This window comes from Pan troglodytes, chromosome X (assembly GCF_028858775.2).
Source record: "Pan troglodytes isolate AG18354 chromosome X, NHGRI_mPanTro3-v2.0_pri, whole genome shotgun sequence".
Lineage (NCBI taxonomy): Eukaryota > Metazoa > Chordata > Mammalia > Primates > Hominidae > Pan > Pan troglodytes.
The window spans coordinates 44735282-44757691 of NC_072421.2; the positions used below are offsets into that span (position 1 = coordinate 44735282).

At 39.7% G+C, this 22410-nt stretch overlaps 2 protein-coding genes across 3 annotated transcripts in view; one reads left to right on the forward strand and one right to left on the reverse strand.

Annotated features, from left to right (window-relative positions):
* EFHC2 (EF-hand domain containing 2) overlaps positions 1–22410 on the reverse strand; it is a 199231-nt gene that overhangs the window by 139530 nt on the left and 37291 nt on the right. The gene's annotated exons all lie outside the window — the stretch shown is intronic.
* Positions 999–4486, forward strand: LOC107971170 (putative deoxyribonuclease TATDN2). Its single transcript, XM_054677157.2, has one exon. The coding sequence runs from the start codon at positions 1597–1599 to the stop codon at positions 3553–3555; it is 1959 nt and encodes a 652-aa protein (XP_054533132.1). The 5' UTR covers positions 999–1596; the 3' UTR covers positions 3556–4486.

Sequence of the window (22410 nt, forward strand, 5' to 3'; positions counted from 1 at the left end):
AGGTGGAGGTTGCAGCGAGCCGAGATCGCACTACTGCAATCCAGCCTGGGCGACAGAGCGAGACTCCCTCTCGGGGGGGTGGGGGGGGGGGTGGGAGAGGAGGACAAAGAAAAAAACAAAAACAAAAAAAACACCACAAGACTGAAAGTTGTTATATACCACAGTCATAACTATGTTTTTTAAAACTATGTTTTTAAACTATGCTCTAAAAACCATGACTACGCTTTTGGAAGAAACCGAGGGTGGAGGGGAGGAACAAAAAGCATGTAATGGCTGCAGCTCGGGTAGACACGTGGCTGGGCAGTGAGAAGAGGCGTGGTAAAGGAGGGGCTGGATGGCCGTGGGGAGGTGAGTGTTGCTCTTAGATGGAGCGGGCTGCTGGCCTGACCCAGGCTGGTAGGCGAGGTGATGGGGGCTGGGCAGGCTTCCCGACTCGGCTTCTACAGTATGTTCTGCCCTGTCCTCCAGCTGGCCGTTGGGGATCAGGGCCTCTAGGCCAGAAGCCCACCCAGGGGCACCCTGTGTCTGATCCCTAAGGTGTCTTGTAGTCATTTCATGGACTCTGACATCTCCAAAGGGCCTTGTATTCCAAATCAAAAGTAAGAGTTTTGATCGGAAGCACTTTGTTTGTTTTTGAGACAGAGTCTGGCCCTGTCGCCCAGGCTGGAGTGCAGTGGTACGATCTCAGCTCACTGCAAGCTCTGCCTCCCAGGTTCACGCCATTCTCCTGGCTCAGCCTCCCGAGTAGCTGGGACTACAGGCGCCCGCCACCACACCCAGCTAATTTTTTGTATTTTTAGTAGAGACGGGGTTTCACCGTGTTAGCCAGGATGGTCTCTATCTCCTGACCTCGTGATCCGCCCACCTCGGCCTCCCAAAGTGCTGGGATTACAGGCGTAAGCCACGGCGCACGGCCGATCGGAAGCACTTTGACTCCCCGGAAGCACTTTGACTCCACGGAAGTACTTTTTTTTTTTTTTTTTTTTTTTAACATCCGGGAAGTTGCACAGCGCAAAATCAGACCGTTTGGGACAGTCTTAGGAGTACGTTCCGGGCTCGGACGCCATACCAGGCCTGGATCCTTAGGACTTCTCCAGAGCACTTTGAAATAATTGTGGAAGGGCTTTGGCATCTCTAGAACACCGAGAACTGTGATAGACAGTTGAAAAAAGGAGGAAACGTTCCTGAGGCGCCGGAGTGGCGTGAGGGCCCTCCAGCTCTGGGGCCCGTCGGCACGCAGAAAAGTACCACCGGAGCGGCACTTAGGTAGGATCCTCCAGCAAACACAGGTGCCCCGCAGAGCTCAGTAACGTGGTTTGCAGCAAACACAGGTGCCCCGCGGAGCTCAGTAACGTGGTTTGGAAGGGGAGAGAGGCCTCAAAGGCCTGAAAGGCCTAAAGGCTACTTTGTGGCCTGCACACCGTGTTTTTCTCAAGGTTCATCCTGCCACAGAAATTCTTTCTCCTCCTTCTCCTCCCATTCCTCAGCCACTGGCCTGATTAGGGCCGGCTCCAAAGACTGCCTCATTTGGAGCATTTGGAGTTCCTTTCGTCCGTGTGATCCCCAGTGCACTCTGCCAGCCCCGTTTTAAAAGAAATGGCTTCTCTGGAGGAGGGCATCTACAGCCTTAAAATTAATTCCAAACGTAGCTCCTATAATGCCATGAACCCTCAATTTACAGCTGGAAGTGAGGGTCAAAATGAAACTGAGGAACCAAACAAGTTCCAGAACAGGAAGGGTAGACCTCAAGATAGTGGCTCTTCATTGTCTCTGAGTGTTCTCCAGGAGATCCTGGGAGATGACATTCCAAAAGTAAAGGAAGGGGCTGTCATTAGTTCACAATCAGACCTAGGAGAGTGTCCCTACTGTGGAGAAAGACCAGCCAGGAATGCCACTATCTTTGCTCCTCAAAAAGAGAAAGAGTCAGCCCCAGAAATGAGCAGCTCCTGTGACAAGAGGGTGACTGTTAATCCTCCTGAGAAATTCAGTGAGGGGCGACCTAAAAAACAAAATACACTCATTTGTGAAAAATGCTCTCAGCCTTCAAATTTTCTGGATGACTATAACCCCCATGTAATAATCCAAAAGCAACTTAGCAACCAAAGTAGAGTCATTTGTGAAAAAAGCTCTCCACCTTTAAATGTTCCGGATAACTATAACTCCCATTCAGTAATTCAAAAGCGCAAAGAAAAGATGGCAATTGAGCGCCCCTCTTCAGGGAGTGACTGGTCTGATGTAGGTGGAACCACAGTCATATTCTCTGAAGAGAAGCCATTCTCACTGTGTCTTCCTGTAGTGTCAGAGCCTCCATACTACGCCACTGACTACACCACTTTTCCACCTCATTATAGTCCTTGGCATGACTACACCAGCTCTTGGCTCAGCAGTACCAAGTCTTCTTGCTATCCCTCCTTGGGCAGCAGCAGTAACACATTGCAGGCTGGGAAGAGCAGCTGTAGCAGCAGCAGCAGAAGCAACAACAACATATTCCAGGGTGAGAGGAGCAGCCACCAGAGCTTCCTGAGTGATTATTCCACCAATTTTCCAGCGAGCTCCGAAAACACATCCAGAGATCTGAAGATGACAGAGGAAGGCAGATCCAAGAATTCTTCCTTATTTTACTACTCCAGAAATGTGGAAGCAGAGGCGAAGGAGGAGAGAGTATATCAAGAGGAGACATTAGGACATCCTTATGGAGGACGTGCATCTAGCTTTCCGCCAAGGACCATCTGGCAGCCAGAGCAACCGGGTTTCATTGATACCCACTGTCATTTAGACTTGCTATATTCCAGGCTGCCTTTCAAAGGCACCTTTACCAAATTCAGAAAAATTTATAGCAACACCTTCCCCAAGGAGTTTCAGGGCTGCATTTCTTGCTTCTGCAATCCTCAAAACCTAAGTGGTAACCTGTGGGAGGATCAGTTGAAAGATGATCTGGTTTGGGGGGTCTTTGGCTGTCGTCCTCATTTTGCCCATTATTATAACAACTATCAAGAAGGAAATATTTTAAAAGCCTTACGACACCCCAAGGCTGTGGCATTCGGCGAAATGGGCTTGGATTACTCCAGTAAGTGCACCACGCATATCCCAGAGCAGCAGAAAGTATTTAAGAGACTGCTGCGGCTGGCCGTCTCTCTAAAGAAGCCCATGATGATCCACTGCCGAGAAGCCGATGAAGACCTACTGCACATCTTGAAAAAATACGTGCCCTCTGACCACAAGATACATCGCCATTGCTTCACTGGGAGTTACTCAGTCATCGAGCCCCTGTTGAACCACTTTCCCAACCTGTATGTGGGCTTCACGGCAATTCTGACTTACTCTTCTGCTGGGCAAGCCCGAGAAACTGTGAGAAAGATCCCGCTAGAGAGAATTATTGTAGAAACCGATGCTCCCTTCTTCCTCCCTCGCTGGGTTCCCAAAAGCTATTGCCAGTATGCCCACCCAGGCCTGGCCCTGCATACTGTGCGAGAGATTGCCAGAATCAAAGATGTGTCGCTCTCCCACACCTTGACCGTCTTGCGGGAGAACACCCATCGCCTCTACCATCTTTAAACAGAAAAGGCACAGTCAGGAGTCTTCCCAAGAAAGGAGACCGGTAGCCTAACAAAACATACAGACTAGATTTGAACTCTGCGTATGTCCTGGGTCAAGGATGTGTTTGAAGAATTCGTTGGAATGGAGTAAACTAGGACAGGATATTTTCCTCAAAACCTTTTCATAAGACTTCTGTTTCTGGCTGGTAGGGTGGGGTACAATGGGATGGGAGGAGGGTTAAGGTAAACTGCCCTTGATGTTATTAAGGTTTTTCTTCCCAGCAAAAATGCCTTAAGGTAGCCAGTAAAGAAGACAGCTTGATAGAATACAAAGAGTTTCCCAATCTAAATCCCTGTCCTCTGCAGCCTGCTTTTGATCGCTTGGTGAATAAAGTCACCCTCCTACTTGTCTTTAAAAAAATGTAGAATTTTAAAAGTGAGGTAGGTGATTTGTGTATTATATTTGTATATTATAGGAATTCTATTTTAAAAAATTTAAAAATCGGCCGGGCATGGTGGCTCACGCCTGTCATTCCAGCACTTTGGGAGGCCGAGGCGAGCGGATCACTTGAGCCCAGGAATTCAAGACCAGCCTGGGCAACATAGTGAAACCTCGTCTCTACAAAAAAAAAAAATAAAAACAACAAAACAACAGCCGGGTGTGGTGGCACACGCCTGTAATTCCAGCTACTTGGGAGGCTGAGGTGGGAGGATCACTTGAATCCAGGAGTCTCAGGCTGCAGTGAGCTATAATCACACCACTGCACTCCAGCCTGGCAACAGAGTGAAACTCCCATCTCTAAAAAAAAAAAAAAAAAAAAGTTTTTTAATAAAAAATAGGCCGGGCGCAGTGGCTCACGCCTGTAATCCCAGCACTTTGGGAGGCCGAAGTGAGTGGATCACTTGAGCCCAGGAGTTTGAAACTAGCCTAGGCAACATAGTGAAACCTCGTTTCTAAAAAAAAATTTTTTTTAATAAAAAATTAAGTATACACTCAACAAGGTAAGCAAGATATACACACAATGAGTTTTCCTTTCAAAAAGAATTTTTCTATCAAAAAATTTTTTTTAAATTTTAGATGGGAAAACTACTTTTCCAACCTGCTCCTCTCTCCCTGCATTTCTGTGTGGCAAATGCAAGTATTATACTCTGCAGTGTTTCTAACATGCAGGAGAGAACCTTGTTGCAATTCACCTTTATTTCTTTAGGAAGGGGAGTGAGCAATGTAGTTCTGAGTGTAGTATATCAAGAGTGGCCTAAATCAAAAAGCACAACCTTCATTTACTTATTCCGTGAGTGAGGTAAAGAACAGTTCACCTACTCATGTTACTAGTAAAATCTTGCAATGCAAATGTGCAAAATTTGGGACACTTAGTAAATAGTTTGCTACTTAAGTGATAGATATTCCATTGAACCTCGAAGAATTATTATTTAGCATTTATTTGTCTGGCATTTGGTGTGTCTACTCTCCCATCCTGGAGGCATCAGAGAGCTGTGAAAGTAGCCAGTAATCTAGAAATTCAATTTACTCTTAGTGGTCCCTGGGCCATTAGTCCAGAGTCACAGAGCCTCTCAAGGCCCATTAACAGGCTCCCTGAACCTTGGCAGTCCTTTCAGGGCATGTCAACATTTCGCTTCACTTAAATTTTAGAAAGGCAGCTATTTCTACCTTTAAAGCTCAAAAGAAACAAACTGCCCACTTTGTCTTGGGAGACAGAGGGATTTGCTTTTTCAGTTGGTTTTTATTCATATCTAACTTCAAAATTCATACCTGCTTATTAAAAATTTTTGAGACAAGCAAAAAAATAAACGTGATTTTTTAAAAACCCAAACAAAATAAAAGCAACAGAAGGAAAAATGCACATGGTAAAATTGATTTTTTAAAAATCAATAGAAGAGTCAAATATTTACAAAATCTGGATATACAAAATTTGACTTAGGAAAATTGATTTTGGTAGAAATGTGATCATCAAAAAAAACTCAGATTGTCAAAAGCCATGATGGACAGCATTCATATAGACAAAAATTAATGAACCAAATGTTTTCAGTAAAATTTACTGTAGAAAAAAAATCTATTGAAAATATTTCTTAATAGGAAAATATGGTAACAGTTTACCTGCATGGAAAAATTGTTCAAAGAATTAAAGTAGCTTGTAGTGGGGAAAAAAGTAAAAAGTAAAAATTTTAAAAAAAAACACACAAAGAGGGAGTAAAATAGCCCATAATGCTACCCACTTAGAGACAATCACTAACATTTGGAGTAGCTCTTTGGCAGTTTTCTCTAATATTTCCATATATTGGCCAATTCCAGCATTGTACTTAAGTCAATTTTGCTAATTAATACTATTCACTTCATAGTTAGCATAGCTATACATTTTACTTTCTCTGAGTTTATGATTTAAATACATTGTTTTCTGTATTTTTTGTTTAGGTTTAATTCTGTTTGTTTTAAATACTCAACTCAGATGGCATGTGCTTTTTCAAAACTATTGTTTACTGATACAAAAAATTGTGCTTTGAAATTTATTTTTTTTGTTCTCTGATGTCTGTTTTATTGTGTATTTTTTAATGTCTTAAGCTAAATGCTTAGTTTATTTTTAATTTGGAGAGCAATAACAAAGCAGTCAATACTACAAATGTGTCTGTAATTATAACTCTGCTGTATACATAGATTTAATTTGATAAAGTTTACACACTATAAAAATACAAACGTATTACAAAAATATGGAAATAGAGAGTAGCAGGAAAAAGTATATGGCATTTCTATTATCTAGAACCCCACTATTGTTGATGTCTTTCCTTGACATAGTTGTGACCATATAGCCTGTTAAATTGCATATTCTTCTAAATAATTCATATTTTTTTTCTATCCCTATCTTGGATTTGGGGCTCATTTTATGATTGTTATTCTTTTATCTTTCAATAAATACTCAAAATGTTTATGTTATGTTTTGAATTTTATTTATATTTCATGACCTATTATATATGTTTCTTTCTACTACTCACCACTAATCATTTTATTTCATGACCTCCCCATGGTTGAACTGTTTAATTTGCTTTATCTCTTAATTGACTAGCAATTAAGCAACTTTTTCAGGAAAGGTATGTGGATAGCATATTAGTGATAAATTATATAACTGAGATCTTACTGCTGTTTTCACTAATGATAACACCTTGGCTGAGTTTAGATTTTCTGAGTCACATTTTCCCCTAAAAGTTATAGACATGGCTTCATTGTCTTCTGGCATTTAGTATTGCTGAGAATTCCAATGTCAACTTTGCCTTTGAGGGTTAAATTACTTTTTCTATCCTGATGCTTGGTAATTTCCTTGCTTTATCCTTGAAAATTTGTCAGCGTAGATCTAATTATTGATCTCTTTTTTTTATTTTCTCTGGTACAGAATAAGTATTTTATCTGCCGGTCTACATCTTTCTTTTCTTTCTTTTTTTTTTTTTTTTTTTTTTTGAGACAGAGACTCACTCTGTCGCCAGGGCTGGAGTGCAGTGGCGCAATCTCGGCTCACTGCAACCTCCACCTTCCAGGTTCAAGCGATTCTCCTGCCTCAGCCTCCCGAATAGCTGGGATTACAGGCACCCACCACTACACCCAGCTAATTTTTTGTATTTTTTGTAGAGATGGGGTTTCACCATGTTGGCCAGGCTGGTCTCGAACTCCTGACCTCGTGATCCGCCCGCCTCGGCCTCCCAAAGTGCTGGGATTACAGGCGTGAGCCTCGGCACCCGGCCCGGTCTACGTCTTTCTGTAATCCAGAAAGTTGCTTTTGTTTGTATTGTTTTCTTATGGTATGCTTAATCAATTCGGTTGCTTTTAATCTAGCCTTTAATTCTTTAGGAACAATTGTCTGCATGTTAGAGCCCAATCCTCTGTCCAACCTGCCATCATCTCATTGCTCTGTTATCTTTTTCCATTGCATTTCAGGAGAATTTCTCAAGTTTACCTTTTCCATCACTCATCCCATTCTCCCCAGTTTTAATACTTTTCTTTACTACATATAATGCATTTTTAGATTCCTCACATTTCATCCTTCTTCAGCAATCTCCCTTTGACTTTTTGCCTGCAGTCTCATTCAATAATATTTTTAATTTGCTTTTACTTCTCACTTTGTATTATATACTTCCTTACACAAAGCACATTGTTATCAAAAATATTTATTTTTTTCTGTAGAAAACATACTTTTAAAATAAGTATTTTTCTTCCTCTGCCTCTTGAATACTATGTTCTCCATTTATGTTGTAGAATCTTTTCAGAAACCTTAAGTTTCTTTGTTCATTCCTGAACAAAGAGCAGTCTATCTAGGCTGGTGTTTTCCACAAAATAGGGTGGGTGGGTGGGTTTTCTTTCACTCCCTTCACCATCTATCCTAATGTTCTTAGATACCTCCTCTCTGGTTAATATAAATTCATATAGAGTGGTCAAGAGAAGTAGGAAGGGAGCTGGAACCATGGGTAGTCCCCAGCAGGAAAAACTTCTAATTTTCCATATAAGCATTTTATGAGTTGACCCAACCTCCACTCCAGGAAGAGTGGCCAGTCCTTTGTATGCCATTGCCTGTTCCATCAGAGAAAAGCCCGAATGCAGGGCCTGCTTTGACTTCAGTGTGACTATATTTCTGGGCCTCCTAGTGACACTCTTAAGCCATCAATAGTTGTGAAAGTAAACCAGGTGGAAACCCCTACAGGTTGTCCTAACCCCCAACTCGATTCTTGTCACTTTCTCGGGAAGTGAAATTGCAAGTTCGTTTGGGTATATTCCCTCAGTATCATCCCATCTGCACTATATCAGGTGGAAACTCTTCAAAGTTTGCAACAAGAAGGTGGAACACCTCCCTGGCCTCCAGCATGAATTTAGTTTCTCCACATTTTAAAATTTTGCAGTGATTTCAATTGGGATTGTGGAGGTGGGGGTACATCTAAATACCAATGCTCAAGTTATAATCTCACTCCAAATTCTTATTTTTTTCCTCTCACTTCATTTTTTGATAAATTTATGTTCCTATGGATACTGTGTTTATATAGGCGTATCTTATTTTAAGAAAACTCAAGTTATACAAACCTGAATCTCATTTAGCATGTTGAACTTAAGAGATGGTCAATAAAGGTAAGTTGCATAAATGAATAACAAAAAAGATAAATTACAGAGGGATGACTTCCAAAGAATTTTTTTGTATTACAAAAATATCATAAACCTATTTATAATCGATACTCAAGTTTTCATGACTAAATCTATGGTTTAAGATAAAATGCACCTGTATGGGCAATATAAGCATTCATAAAATTTAGTTTTACTTGTCTGCATAAGACATGATTTTATGATGCATGAAAATGGAAAGGGAAGTGGCTAGAATGCTAGAATGTTCACGTAGCTTTATCACTAATTAACTACATCACTGGTACAAACCACTTAAGCTCTTTGTTCACTGATTAACCTTTCAGCAAAAATTAGAAAATCAACACTTGCTAACCACAGTGATAACCACAGCACTATTTAAAGAATTAAGAAAATTATGTATATATAACAGAGCTTTGGAGAGAAAATGAATGTATAAAAATACTGAATAATATATAAATCAGTGTAGGATGCAAAGCTGGAAGCTTGAAAATACTGTCAAAACCATATCTAAAATAGTCTTCACATCCTTATGGAGTCTATTGCGCAAGCAATTAAAAAACACTTGATATTACTAAGAGAAGAGATTCCAAACCACTGTTTAAAATCAGACTTCCTGGAAAAATGATACTAGGACTAGAAGAAAGGGGGTCACCCTATCCCGCAGAAATCACATTGCTAATCATGGAGTTTTATAAACTGAATCAAGAAAACTGACATTCAATATGAAAAATACAAAAGAAAAACACCTACCATATAAAAAATTATATATATGTGTGTTTTTTTGTGTGTGTATATATACATATACGATTGTTCCTTTATCTTTTATAATATTTTTCATTTATCATATACACACACACACACAGAAACACATATGTATGTACATATGTAGGTTCAGTACCCCATATCCGAAATTCTTGAGACCAGAGTGTTTCAGATGTTTTTCAGAATTTGGGATATTTGCATATACATAATGAGATATCCTGGGGATGGGACACAAGTCTAAATAAGAAATTCATTTATGTTTCATACACACCTTATACACATAGCCTAAAGATAATTTTATGTACTATTTTTAATGATTTTGCACATGAAACAAAGTTGTGTACATTGAACCATCAGAAAGCAAAGGTGTCACTATCTCAGCCACTCATATGGACAATCTGTGGTTATTTGGCATAATCATCATTCCTGACTGAATTTATATGCTTTGGATAAGCAATAATTTTCTTACACTTATTCACATGTGATATGGTTTGGATCTGTGTACCCACCCAAATTTCATGTCAAATTGTAATTCCCATTGTTGGAGGTGGGTCCTGATGAGGGGTGATTGGATCAAGGGGGTGGATTTCCCCCTCGGTACTGTCCTCACTATAGTGAGTTCTCATGAGATCTGGTTGTTTAAAGGTGTGTGGCACCTCCCCACTCCTTTTCTTCCTGCTCCAGCCATGTGAAGTGCCTCACTCCCCCTTTGCCTTCTACCATGATTGGAAGCTTCCTGAGGCCTCCTTAGAAGCAGATGTGCCATGCTTCCTGTACAGCCTGCAGAACCATGAACCAACTAAACCTCTTTATAAATTACCTAGTCTCAGGTATTTCTTTTCTTTTCTTTCTTTTTTTTTTTTTTTTTTTTTTTTTTGAGACAGAGTCTCGCTCTGTCGCCCAGGCTGGAGTGCAGCAGTGGTGCGATCTCGGCTCACTGCAACCTCCACCTCCAGGTTCAAGCAATTCCCCTGCCTCAGTCTCCTGAGTAGCTGGGATTACAGGTACGTGCCACCATGCCCAGCTAATTTATACACTCTATTTTTTTAGGTGAGAAGAAATATCAGAAGAAGTTGAGGGACCAGGAAGTAGGTCCTCTAGAGATGAGGAGGCATTCTGCTGGATGGCTTTCTTAAATGTTTCCTCCAGAGTTATCAGCCTCATTAATAGAGGTTTTTGTCTTATAAGTGCCCCTGATTTTATCAACTGACATGATTTCTTGTTCTGTTATGAATGCATATGGCTCTAGTCATCCAATAATCCCATCACAATTTCACCACATCATCTATAGGCACTTTTTTTTACAGTTAGCAATGTCATCTTCATCATCACCTTGATTTAGAACCATTTCAGCTATTATAGGTTGGTGCAAAAATAATTACAGTTTTTGCCATTGAAAGCAATGGCAAAATTTTTGCCATTGAAAGCAATGGCAAAATTTTTGCCATTTCTTTGCTTGTTTCATAATCAGCATACCATTAAATGGCACGTGTTCACTGTGATACTGATGGACTCACTCTTTCAATACATGTTTGAGACCTTCATTTTTAGCTTTATGCACTGTTTTTCTATTTTTCATTAATAACCTCCATACATCACTTTTGTATAGAACTTCAACTGTTTATCATTCTGTTTCTTCAGGTCATATATAGTGGTCACTCCAACACCATACTCTCCTGTAAGATGCTTCACAGTTACACTGCTGTCCAGTTTCTCCCACAGCTTGACTTTCTATGCTATGGATACACATAAATCCTTCCTCTTACCCATAGGGCTATCTTCAGACCTATTTGACATTTTCAACAATATCTTTACACCACAGAGCAGAGAATAAGCAAAAATACACAATGAGTAATGCACGAAGGTCTTGGTCCTACACGGGGAATTGTGGGGAACGTGCCGTTGGCATATCCAGCCTGCACATGTGCCATTTTATTACACTTTGTAGGCATGCTTGTTTGGGGGAATCTGGACATGTGCAAAGAATCTATACTGTAGGTGAAGGGGGTTGGAAGGGCTTTTTCTTCCCTTGGGATGCTGAATAAACTGTGTTGTGCACTTGTGTTTTGACTGTGACCCATCACATGAGGGCAGGTGTGGAATTTTCCACTTGTGGCATCATGTCAGCACTCAAAAAGTTTTCAGATTTGGTATACTCAACGTGTGTGTGTGTGTGTGTGTGTGTGTGTGTGTAAAATTAGCAGGAATAATATGAGAACCAAGGCAAAAACACTCCTTCATGCCATCATTTTGCAATATTACGTATTTTTTAAAAGCTGGATTCCATGCAAAAGAGTCAAAAGAAAGATGCTTGGATATGATGCCCTTTATGTTCTCCTCCAGTCCAAAGAATTTGTTCTATAATTCTAGTAATTACCCAATAAATTGGACCTCCCAGTACATTGGATGATTTTAATGATCCCAAAGTATGTTATTTATTTCCCACAAGTGCATCACCAACCAAGGTCACAAAATGGGTACTTCATACTGAAAGCCTCCCTTACTAATGGAAAATAATACAAACCAAACCAGCCACAGAATACCTGCTAAGTTCAAAGCTCTGTGCTGTGGATACAACACTCAATAAGACAATCTCTCCAGCTACAAAGAGTACACAGTCAAGTAAGGGGAATAAGACTATATGCAAATAACTGCAAAACAGAGTATGGTACCTCCAAATAATGATAATGCATTGGAGATAAAAGCTAAAAGCCATTAGGAAAGACTTAATAATATTGTAGCTCCGTATATATTGCCAAGTTGTCTTCCATGTGTCAGGCGTTGTGCTAAGCTCTGAGAATTCAAAGCTAAATAAAATAGCCAACACTGATTAAGTACTTATAATGGGTCAGGCATTGTATTAAGTACTTTTATACTCTTATCTCATTTACTCCTCACAAAACACCAATAAAGTAGGTAATACTGTGATTCTCCTTTTATAGAATTCAAGATTTGGGAGGTTAAGTAATCTACACACAGTCTCAAAGTAAGAGAATGAGACAGCTGGGAACACAAGATGCCTAGCCTCAGAGGCCACAAGCTTAACCACTATGCCCTGAACTGCCACAAAATCTCCACTCACTCCTGCTCAGTGGAGGACACAGAGAAGAGTAATAAGGGTTTATGAAAATGCTCCAAAAGGAGAGGGAATTGCCAGTCACCTGAAAGTATTAAGCAGAAGGCATCATGGTGGAGGTAACATCTGAAATGGGTCTTCAATGGGCTGAAAGACGGAGTAAGTGGACAAGAAGGGAAGGGCATTCTCTGCAAAGGGGAACAGCATGTGCAAAGTTGTGGGAGCATAGGAGTGTTCGGTATGTGGGGTACTGCAAGTCATTTTGTGTGGCTAAGGGTTGAGTGGTGATGGGGGAGCAAAGGAGATGAGACTACAAAGGTACAAGAGCCAAAATATAGGTGGTCCCTAAGCCATGCAAAGGAGGTCAAAGGAGTCTAAACATTTTAGAAAGTTAACTCTGTAGCAGAGTGGGCAGTTGAGAAAGGGAATTATATTGAAGGCAGGGATGCCTTCAATGGAGGCTACTCTCCGGGTGAAAGATGAACTAGGATGGCAGCAGTGGCCATGGAAAGAAGCAGACTGATGAAAGGGAGATTTCAGAGGGAGATGAGAGGACTTAGGTCAACTGATCAGTGTTGGGAGAGGGGTGGGTAATGGCAGTTCTCTTATTTGTGTAAGCATACACAAAAATATATAATTTAGTAAGTTAACACTTAGAAGTAACTCAAATAATAAGCCAGTGTGGCTTAGTCTCAGCATGGTAGTATATTCAGAGAAAAGGCCCAGCAACTAATAGCAATTGAAAATCCTGTTTCATCTTCACTTAGACCTCCAAGGAAAATCTAAAGGTGATCCAATTTATGCTGCACATCCACACATCTCCCCCAAAAAAGCCTTTTCTCTCTTTTTCGATTCTCACGAGTTTCACATTTCATCACCATCAGTGCTCTCCCACTCATACTCTCTCTCCCTCCTATCCACTTCTTCCTTTCCTATATCCCACAAAGCATAAGAACAACTGAAAAAGTCAGAAGAATCCTTAGAGGATGGAGGTGGAGAAAAGTGGAGTGAGCAAAGACAAATTTTTGTTTAGCAGGCAGGGTATGTGGAAAAGGAGAAAGCTGGGAACACACAATAATATTATCTCCATTACCTACCCATAAGAATCAAAGCTTCAATTCATAAAGCTGACTGTAAAAGCCAAGTAGACCAGAATTGAAAATAGTTTTAATATGTAAAACTATTAAAATATGATATTTTTGATATGTAAATATAAATGCAAAAATAAATGCTTTGAAATTCTGAATGAAAAATATCAACAAGTAGAATCAAAGAGAAATAATAAAATGCATGCAAAACATATTTCATATTTTAAGCCAAAAAAAGGGGGGAACATGGTAGACTGCAAAGGAAGTACAATTTCAACTAAACATAAAAGGACCTGCATGAAATTTCTAGAACCTAGAGGATCATGGTATAAAATCTATGAGTACAGTTATGAATAATAGGCATGTAAATACAATTGTAGCAGCCTATTACTGACTGCTATTAGTTCAGAATAATGAAAAAATAAAATAATTTAAAAGGTAGTTATTTATCACCTTTCCTCCTAAAAGACCATTAAGTAAATTTGCTAAAATAGAAGAGACATGACAAAATCTTTTGTTTAAACAATATATGATTTTATGAACTACCCTAATTTCAACATAAATGGTGCCCAGAACAATTGGAAAGAGCAATACAATGATAGCTTAATAGCTGCTTTTTAGAACTCACTGGGCTCAGTGGTAGCATCTCCAAATTTATTCTTCTGGAAAATCCCAGAATTTTTCCCAAAGAAAAATGCAAGAATCCTGTAGCACAAATGAGCATTGGGATAGTCCCAGCTTATGCTTCACTTCCCCTAGGAAAACTGCTCTCCCCACCCCATGTAAGGAAATAATTCTTCGTGACTACTATGACCTGGGCATTTGACATGCATTACCCATTTGATACTCACGGCAACTCTAAGGTGGGTTTTGTTATTCCCACTTGACAGATGAGGGAATTCAGGCTAAGAGAGGTTAAAAACATGGCCAGGATGAAATAGGTAATAGATGGTAAATCCAGGTTCTAAACCTCAGTCTAACTGAAAAGCCTTGTTCTTTCTACTATACCAAAGAGCCTCTCATTAAAGAGGTATTGCAGGCAGGCCATGTTTCCAAAGAACACCCTAGACACTGCACACAGAGTTAATTTCAGACAACACTCCATTTGGAGAGACATATATACCCTGGGTCCAGCCCTAGGGGAAAGGGGAAGGGGAAAGGCCCTAGTAATAATAATATCAATGATGGGCTGGGCACAGTGGCTCACACCTGTAATCCTAGCACTTTGGGAGGCTGAGGCAGGCAGATCACGAAGTCAGGAGTTCCAGACCAGCCTGACCAACATGGTGAAACCCCATCTATACTAAAAAAAATGTATAAAAATTAGCTGGGTGTGGTGGCGTGCACCTGTAATCCCAGCTACCCAGGAGGCTGAGGCAGAAGAATCATTTGAAACCGAGAGGTGGAGGTTGCAGTGAGCTGAGATTGCACCACTGCACTCCAGCCTGGGCGACAGAGCGAGACTCCATCTCAAAAAAAAAAAAAAAAAAACCGATGATGATGATGATGACAACAATGATGATACTCTCCTAAGAAGAGAAGTCAGCAACTGCAAGGCCAGAAACAGGCGAAGACAAAGTAAGGAAAGGAAGAAAGTTAAATAGGGCACTCACAATAGAAGATGAATAAAAATGGATGAAAGTAAAGAGAATGAGGATGAAGAGACAGAAGTCCAATAAAAGAGAAAAGAAAACAGAAAAAAGGTAAAAAAAATAAAAATAAAAATAAAATTAAAAAAAAAAAACACCAGAAGGGAAGGGACAAGAAGGTTGAGAGAGATGGAATAAAAGAAAAGGAAATGGGACAACATTGAAAAAAGAATGGAGATAAGCATTTCTTCATATCTTTGAATAACGTGGTGTTATTAACATCTTAAAGTATTTTAAAACCTCTGAAGGAGGTTAGAAGAGTAATTTGAAAAAATGGAAGCAGAATGTTTTAAAGTAAAGGGATATCAAACCAGAGGACTAAAAAGGACTGTAAAATGCCCAGAAATCTGTTATAGTATATTATTACATGAACTTGCTACACTTTGTTTATATACACATTGTCAAAGCTGCGCCTCAAATCTTAAATCTCAAACAGTAAGCTAGACTCCAGGGCAGATGCACCATAAGATTCCGTTTATCTGAAATCTGAGAAAAAAATGAAAGACTAAGCTATGGTGATAGAAGTCAGAACAATGGGAAAGGGCTAAACGAATTGGGGGAATAAGGGAACCTCCTGAGGCAACAGAGACGTCCTAGACGGTGTCTGGGGTGGTGGTTACACAGATGCATACATTTGTCACAACTAATGGAATTGTATACTTAAAATAGGCTCATTTTGGCCAGGTGTGGTGGCTCATGCCTGTAATGCCAGCGCTTTGGGAGGCTGAGGCAGGCAGATCACGAGGTCAGCAGCTCGAGACCAGCCTGGCCAACATGGTGAAACCCCGTCTCTACTAAAAATACAAAAATTAGCCAGGCATGCTGGCGGGCGTTTGTAATCCCAGCTACTTGGGAGGCTGAGGCAGGAGAATTGCATGAACCCAGGAGGTAGAGGTTGCAGTGAGCAGAGACCGCGCCATTGCACTCCAGCCTGGGCAACAGAGTGAGACTCTGTCTCAAAAAAAAAAAAAGGCTCATTTTATTACATAAAAATTATACCTCAATAAAGTTGATTTTAAGAATTAAAATGAAGTTTACCTCAATAAATGAGGACTCAAACAGCAAAATCCTAAAGAACACAGTTATTCTGTATCCTGAACATGGTGGTGGTTACAAGAATCTATATATGGGATAAGATTCCATAGGACTGTTAAACTAAGGGGGGAAAAGTGAGTGCATGTAAAAACTGGTGAAATCCAAATAAAGTTTGTGGTTTAGTTAATAGTACTATACTGTAAACCAAAAATAAAATTCTAAGCCCCCCAGCCGTCTGAACAGATCCCTCCTCTAGGCCAAGGACATTCCCAAGTTAGCCTGAAAAACTAGTTTCAGGCCATGATGGGAAGGGGGAACCAGACATTCCTTATTATACCCTCCTCCCTTTTGGAATTCAGGAAAAGTTGACCAGCATTATCGTCAACACAGACCTTAAGTCTGATAAAAAACATTTACAATCTATTCTGTCTGAAGCCTGCTTCCTGGAGGCTGCATCTGCATGATAAAACGTTGGTCTCCACAAGCCCTTATCATAACCCAGACATTCCTTTATATTGATAATAACTCCTTCAACCAATTGCCAATCAGAAAATCTTTGAATCTGCCTGTGACTTGGAAGCCTCTCCCCGGCTTTGTGTTGGCCCGCCTTTCCAGATCAAACCAATGTACATCTTACATATATTGATTGATGTATTATGTCTCACTAAAAATGTATGAAAGCAAGCTGTACCCCGACCACCTTGGGCACATGTCGTCAGGACCTCCTCAGGCTGTCACAGGCACATCCTTAACCTCGGCAAAATAAACTTTCTAAATGGATTGAGACCTGTCTCAGATACTTTGGGGTTCACAATGCCAATGCTGATTTCCTGCATTTTTGTTCTTGTTTTACCATGTTGCAGAAGGTAAAATCCTGGTTTTGATAAGGTATATCAAACTGTTATATAAGATGTTATCATCGGGGAAAGCTGTGAAAAGGGTATTCAGGAACTCTCTGTACTATTTTTGTGACTTTTTGTGAGTCCAAAATTACTTTTAAAAAAATTTTTTTAAGAATACAGCTAGATTATATGGTCTATGGCATTTGTGCTATCACCCACCATCAGCGTTACAAAAAGTGAGTTTACCATAGGGCAGAGTCCTGCAAATACAAAATAAAGGAAGGTAAAGAATTTTTTTTTAATATTTCAAATAAACTTGCAGCTGGTTTGAACTCAGGGGGGGAAGAATACATAAATAACCATGACTTTTATAGATTAAAAGTTCAGAACAAAATATAAATCAGCCTAAAATTTAAGTCAACAAGTCAAATAGTGACTATCAGTTTCTTCCTAATTTGTGAACTAAAATCTTACAAATGACAAGGATTTTATGTTCAAAATAACTATAATTAGTGTGCACAGAGGATGAGGCAGCAAGAGGGTAGTCATCTGTAAGACAAGAAGAGAGGCCTCAGGAGAAACCAACCCTGCCAGCACCTTGACCTTGGACTTCCAGCCTCCAGAACTGTGAGAAAAAAAATTTCTGTTTAAGCCACCCAGTCTGTAGTATTTTGTTATGGTGAAATCGTCTTTACAAAAATCATAATTGAGAAAATTATTACAGTGAAAGAGATCTGACCTAACCAACTCCATCTTGCTTCTAACCTCCAAGCTGTCCTTGTTCATTCTGAGGCATAGGTCAAACTAACTTCAGGAGGAACTTAGTGTATAGTTAAACTTTGAAACAAAAACATACTAGCCCTTTCCCAAAACAACCCCTTCCTGCCTAGGGACTAGACTGCCTTTGCAGAACTAAGGAATTAGCCACAAGATTAGTGATTATGGTTTAGGAGTCATATAGCTGGAGGCTGCAAGATTCTAAACCTCCCCAAATTGCTCCTGGGGATGAATAAGATCACTATTACAAAACCTAACATCACCAGGTACAGTGGCTCACACCTGTAACACCAGCACTTTGGGAGGTCAAGGCGGGCAGATCATGAGGTCAGGAGATCGAGACCATCCTGGCCAGCACAGTGAAACCCCATCTATGCTAAAAATACACAAAATTAGCTGGGTGTGGTGGCACGCGCCTGTAGTCCCAGCTACTTGGGAGGCTGAGGCAGGAGAATCGCTTGAACCCAGGAGATGGAGGTTGCAGTGAGCCAAGATCACGCCACTGCACTCCAGCATGGGCGATAGAGTGAGACTCTATCTCAAAAAAAAAAAAAAAAAAAAGGAAAACCTAACATCAGTGCTTGAGATATTTTGCAGACCCTGTACTCAATGGATCAGCTGGCACCACCCAGATTGACAAACTGGCTCATCTGGCCTTGTGGCCCCCACCCAGGAACAATTCAGTGCAAGAGGACAGCTTCAACTCCCTATGATTTCCAACCTGACCAATCAGCACTCCCCATTTTCCAACCCACTCCCCCACCGACCACCCCGACCAAATTATACTTAAAAAACCCAATTCCTGAGTTTTGTGGGAGACTGATTTGAGTAATATTAAAACTCTGGTCTCCTGAACAGCCAGCTTTGTGTGAATAACTCTTTCTCTATTACAATTCCCCTATCTTGATAAATGGGCTCTGTCTAGGCAGCAGGCATGGTGAACCAGTTGGGCAGTTACAATGGCAACCCAAACAAACTAATATTTTAAGCTGTAATTTATATACCATAAAATTTACTACTTTTAAGCATACAGTTCAATGGCTTTTTGTAAATTTACAGAGCTGTGTAATCATCACCACAATCCAGTTTAAAACATTTCTATCACTTCCCCCACAAAAGTCCCCTCTCCCACCATCAGCCCCAGTCAGCTGCTGATCTGCTTTTTCCTATGTATTTGCCTTTTCTAGGATTTCATATATATGGAATCATATAATAGGAAGTCTTCTGTGTCTGGCTTCTTTTACTTAGTGTAATGTTTTTGAGGTTCACCCATGTTGTAACATATATATCATTAAGTTTCTTTATTGTTGAATAGTTTTCATTATGTAGATATACCATAACCATATTTTGTTTATCCATTATTACTTAAGGGACATTTGGGTTGTTCCCTGTTTTTTGGCTACTACGAATAATGATGCTATAAACATTTCACACACAAGTTTTTGTGTGAACATGTTTTAATTTCTTTTAGATGGATACATAGAAGTGGAATTACTGGGTCATGCAGCAAGTATATGTTTAACTAAGAAACTGTCAAACTGTCTTTCAAAACGGCAGCACCATTTTACATTCCTACCAGGAATGTATGAAGGTTCTAGTTTCTCTACATGATCACCAACACTTAGTGGTAAGAGTCTTAAAATTATAGCCATTCTAATGGGGATGTAGTGGTACCTACAAAAGTTAAAGTTCAAAAAGACAATTTTAACTTTGGACTAATCAGAATAAGCCACAGGCCTAGTTACTGATAAAAAGTTTTGGCCTGAGGGAAGGGCCTTAAAATGTTGTCAAATAGCTAAATTCTAGGTTTTAGAAAAGAGGGAAGGAAGAACTCTCTTCTTTAGTAAAAGGCTCATTTATGATTCTCATTCTTTTTATTCCAAAAACATTTATTTCAGACTTGGGGATTATTTTTATTAAGTGCCTTTTGAATTTCAAAAGAAGATTAAAGAAACCTACATAATACAATGAAATTGGAAGCTTTATCACTTTAATATAAATTTAAAGACTAAGTGTTTTATTCTTAGTGACAAATGCAGAATGCATAGTTGAGAATTTGGGGTATGACATGGTTGATTTCAGGCAAGATTTTTTATTTCTTCTCTAAAACTAAATAGCTGAAGATCTGTGTACTTGTGATATAAAACATGGGATTAAAACGGCAATGTATTGCAATTACGTTGTCTTATAATTATACATGTTGGTGTCTTTTATGACATGGTAATAGCAAGAGTCAGATAATCTGAAAATTATATAAACCTATAGAAAGATTTCCATTTGAAATTTCGGGTATGGTTTAAAGGTATATCTAATGTATTTTCCAGTTTTTTTAAAAGCTTAATTGTATTTTATTTTTATATATTCTGATTATATTTTATAACATTCCTAACTGGCTTTAGGCAAAACTTCAAGAATCTGTATTTACGTATTGTTCTTTGTTAACCAAGTGAAATTATAATGTACCTGATCATTCGTTAATCCTACTGCAGGAAAATTAAAAATTCTAGCTAGTACTGGGTAAGAAAGAGAAAAGTAGCCCCTGACATCCAGGAGCCGGCCTATACTATCAGCTGGTCTTGGTGCTGTTACAAGCTGGCCTGGCATCCACAGCTAGGCCTTGGTGTTCTCCTGCTAAACAAGAATAATTTCAGAGACCACCAACATCAGACAAGGCCACTCTGTGACCGTGACGGATCAAGACAAAACCAAGACCACTCCACAGTCACATCTAAACACAGAAAATGAACCTTGTCCAGCCATGAAATGTCAAACATCCCCCTCTCCTGGCTCACAGAAGTGACAGCTGCTTCTCTCCCAATTATAGGTATAGACTCACTCTAGTCTGTTCTCTCTCTCTGAGATTTATTAAGATACCCAGTTGTAGATGTACCCCTACTTCCTGATAGCACCCAATCCAGAGCAAAGCCCTGCTTCCTTAATCACTCCCCACAATTACTTAACACAAGCCCAAATCCTATAATAAGCCTTTTCTAACACCTGCTTCATTAGACATCCCACAGTTGCTTAGGGTATGTTTTTTCCCTTGCTGCAAATGAATAATAAACTAACTTGTTTAATCTAAAAAAAAAAAAAAAAAATTAAGATGACCCAGGGGACCAAATTATATTTTAAAAATTTATTTTTATATTGTTCAAATCATAGAGTCACACAGCTACATAAATAATCAGCTACATAAATAATCAGCTCATTACAAGCTCGATGTCAATTAATGTAAGTGATTAAAATTCAATTGTGCGGTCAGTAGTTTTGATTATAATCATTATGTTTACAATAGATGGAAAAAAAAAGAAATAATATTTTCAAATGTATGCATATCCCATAAGATCAACTTTTATCTTGCCACTTACTATAACTGAGTCATTTGTGAAATAGCAAACAAATTAGGCTAACTAGGAGCTGTTGACAAATGAAAAATGAGAGCAAAATTATAGAGTCTATGTAAATGGGGCTTAACATCCAGACGAAAGTCATATAAAAACATTCAGTCATTTGTATATTTCTAAATATTCCAACGTTTTATAAAAGCAGCTAACTATAGATCTTATACAGCCACCATAGCGTAGCATAAACTGCTAAATGCCAAATTTCAATTAATAATGAAGTAGTGGGTGCCTGATGTAATTAGAGAGTCCTAGGCCATTAGATCCAGGGTCTGGGCTCAGTTCTAGGATAAACAAGCTGAATTTGACTTTAGTCAAGTTTTAGACATAAATTGCCAGAGGTAAAAGGGCCTTACAGATCAGCTAGCCAAGTCCTGCATTATAGTTAAGGAAACTGAGGCCCAGAGAGGTAAAGTGACTAAGCCACAATCACACATATAGTTAATGGCGGGACCAGAACCAGAATCAGTGCCTCCAACACCCAGTCTCAGACTCTGGTTCCTGCTCCATTTCTCCTTGAGAATGATTCTTCATTTATATGATGAGGACAACCGTCTATATTTGCTTCTTACTCATGGAGGTACTGGGATGATGACTGGAAATAACTGGCGTGAGTGATGCATTTTGTGACTTGGACAGTGTTCTGTGTTCAGACAGTTATGATTATGGAATACTCTTGTTTTTGTCTTGGTCCCATCATAGTCTGCTTTTATTTAAATGAATTCAATGAAATAACGAAGTCTTTGAAGGGTGGGTGCAGTATTAAGCAAAATTCTTTTGCCTGTTTTTAGAAATTCTCCCAATGCTACGGGTTTTAAGCAAGTAGTACACACACTGTGTTTCTCAGTGGAAACAGTATTGGCATTTGAGGTAGAACAATTTTTCCCCAATGTAGGGTTGCCTTCCCCACACTGCAGGATATAAAATATACACTTGGCCCCTGGATACTCAATGGTAGCAGCACCTCCTGGTCAGGGCTGGCCCTAGGGTGAGGCGATTTAAAACATCAAAATTAATGCAAGCCAGGCGTGGTGGCTCATGCCTGTAATCCCAGCACTTTGGGAGGCTGAGGGGGGTGGATTACCTGAGGTCAGGAGTTCGAGACCAGCCTGG

Excerpts from the sequence above, each read along its gene's own strand:
- LOC107971170 (XM_054677157.2), top strand. The coding sequence starts at position 1,597 with ATGGCTTCTCTGGAGGAGGGCATCTACAGCCTTAAAATTAATTCCAAA.